Raw genomic sequence first — 2,091 nt, forward strand, 5'->3', positions numbered from 1 at the left:
GAGAGAGAGAGAGAGAGAGAGAGAACCAAGTTTGATTTGTTTCACGCGTAACCGAGGCTTCCCCCTCCCCTGTCTTGACACATGCACACTAAGCGGCGTTGTTTCACGGGCTTAATTAAGCGCCGTGTTTTCTATTTTTTTTTTTAAATTAAAATTAACCCTAAGCAATGGCCTAAGCACCTGCGATAATGGTGGTCTTAGTGATCTCCAAAGGAGCATCCATTTGCCCTTGCTCGTCAAAGTGTGGAACATTGGAGTACTCTCATGTCATTATAAATGATAAGAAACATTACAACTACAAATGAGAATTTTACATTTCGTATGATGATTTAAGTATAACTGCACTACTCTAAACCGTTTTGCGAAATTCATGCTTAACAATACTGTATTTTAATTATGCTGAATAATTTGCTTTCTCTAAAACTTGGATGATTAACTGAGTAAAACCATTAATAAACCACCACTAAACAGGCCTTCCATAACAATGGTGAATAGAATGCCAAGTTCCAGAAGATAAAACAAGAGATGCCTCTTGGGTCTCCAATATTTTTCTTATTTATAAAATTTTCCACAAACCAATACGTAAAGGTAAATCTTTAAATCGGCCTAAGATAGAAGCCTCTTTATTTTATGGAATTTAAAAAAAAAAACCTTTACGGTGAGGAAGAGTAAATGATACTTCTGATGCAAGCAAGCGTAGTTTCACCCTGGTTAACGAGCTCAGCACCGTGAACATCGCCGTCGGTAAAATGCTCAGTCACATCCACTCCCTGGTCCATCAACTTCGCCACATCTCTGTGCCTATCTATCAGACGATGTCTTTCTCGTCCAATCACCACCACCTTCCAATTCCGTCCCAACCGTCCGATTTTCTCCATTTGCTTCGGTCCATCTCCCACCGTCGGATTCGAATACTCGTGATCCCGGTTCGCTCCGACAGGGAGACAAAGCTGCCAGCAGGCGTCGCTGAGTATATGCGGAAAATTCACATTGATTTCAGACTCGCAACGCTCTTCGCCGCCGAAGAACGGCTGGTGTAAGATCAATCCAGGGATATGTTGGGAATATTACCCGATATCGATGAGATGAAGATGGGATTAGACAACTAAAAGATTTAAGAAGAAGACTCTTTATAATTTTGAAAAGGGTTTACAAAGATTTTGTTTTGAGAACTCTCTCTTACAAATGTTTTCTCTCTTTATTTTCTTGATTCTTGGATGATGTTACAAAGGGACTCTACACTCTTATTTATACTAGTGGAGGGCAACTACAAGCTAATTCTAGAGACTTCTCCATCTTCTTTTCTTAAACACTTCAACACACTTCTACACACTTCTCAATCCACACTCTTCTTCTCCTTCTAGATATTTCTTCTTCTTGGACTAAGGCTTGATTTGTTTTGGGCTTAAGGAGGGAACTCCAACAAATCTCCCCCTTCCCGATTTAGCCCGAAACCGTTGCCATCCCCGTGCCTTTGCAGCAATCTTCAAACTTCTTGATCGGTAATACCTTGGTCATAAAGTCTGACCAGTTTTCATCGGTGTGTACCTTGTTGAGATGTAGAAGCTTCTCTTCAAGAACTTCTCGAATCCAATGATGCCGAATGTCGATGTGCTTCGAGCGAGAGTGAAATGTTGGATTATTTGCTAGGTGAATAGCACTTTGGTTGTCACATAGCATGTTGTACTTTTCTTGTTTTTCTCCTAACTCAAGCAAGAAATTCTTCATCCATAGCATCTCCTTGCATGCTTCCGTTGCTGCGATGTATTCTGCTTCCGTGGTGGATAAGGCAACACACTTTTGTAGTTTCGATTGCCAGGAAACAGCTCCCCCTGCAAAGGTAGTAACAAAGCCTGATGTTGATTTCCTTGAATCTTTATCACCAGCCCAATCTGCATCGGTGTAACCGTTCAGCTCCAATTTTCCATTGCCAAAACATAGACACTTCTTCGTTGTGCCTCGTAGATAGCGTAGGATCCACTTAACTGCTTTCCAATGCTCCTTTCCTGGATTCGCTAGAAAGCGACTCACAACTCCTACAGCATAGGCAATGTCGGGTCTGGTGCACACCATAGCATACATGAGACTGCC

At 41.6% G+C, this 2,091-nt stretch overlaps 1 protein-coding gene across 1 annotated transcript in view; it reads right to left on the bottom strand.

The window, feature by feature from the left end:
• Positions 1 to 610: 610 nt before the first annotated feature.
• The window catches only part of LOC106327381 (probable carboxylesterase 120), a 9,549-nt gene continuing 8,068 nt past the window's right edge, over positions 611 to 2,091 (bottom strand). Inside the window, exon 3 of the mRNA XM_013765522.1 lies at positions 611 to 1,057. Coding sequence (XP_013620976.1) covers positions 654 to 1,057 — 404 coding nt within the window. The 3' untranslated portion in view covers positions 611 to 653. The remainder of the gene's footprint in view (positions 1,058 to 2,091) is intronic.

This window comes from Brassica oleracea, chromosome C2 (assembly GCF_000695525.1).
Source record: "Brassica oleracea var. oleracea cultivar TO1000 chromosome C2, BOL, whole genome shotgun sequence".
NCBI classification, from domain to species: domain Eukaryota; kingdom Viridiplantae; phylum Streptophyta; class Magnoliopsida; order Brassicales; family Brassicaceae; genus Brassica; species Brassica oleracea.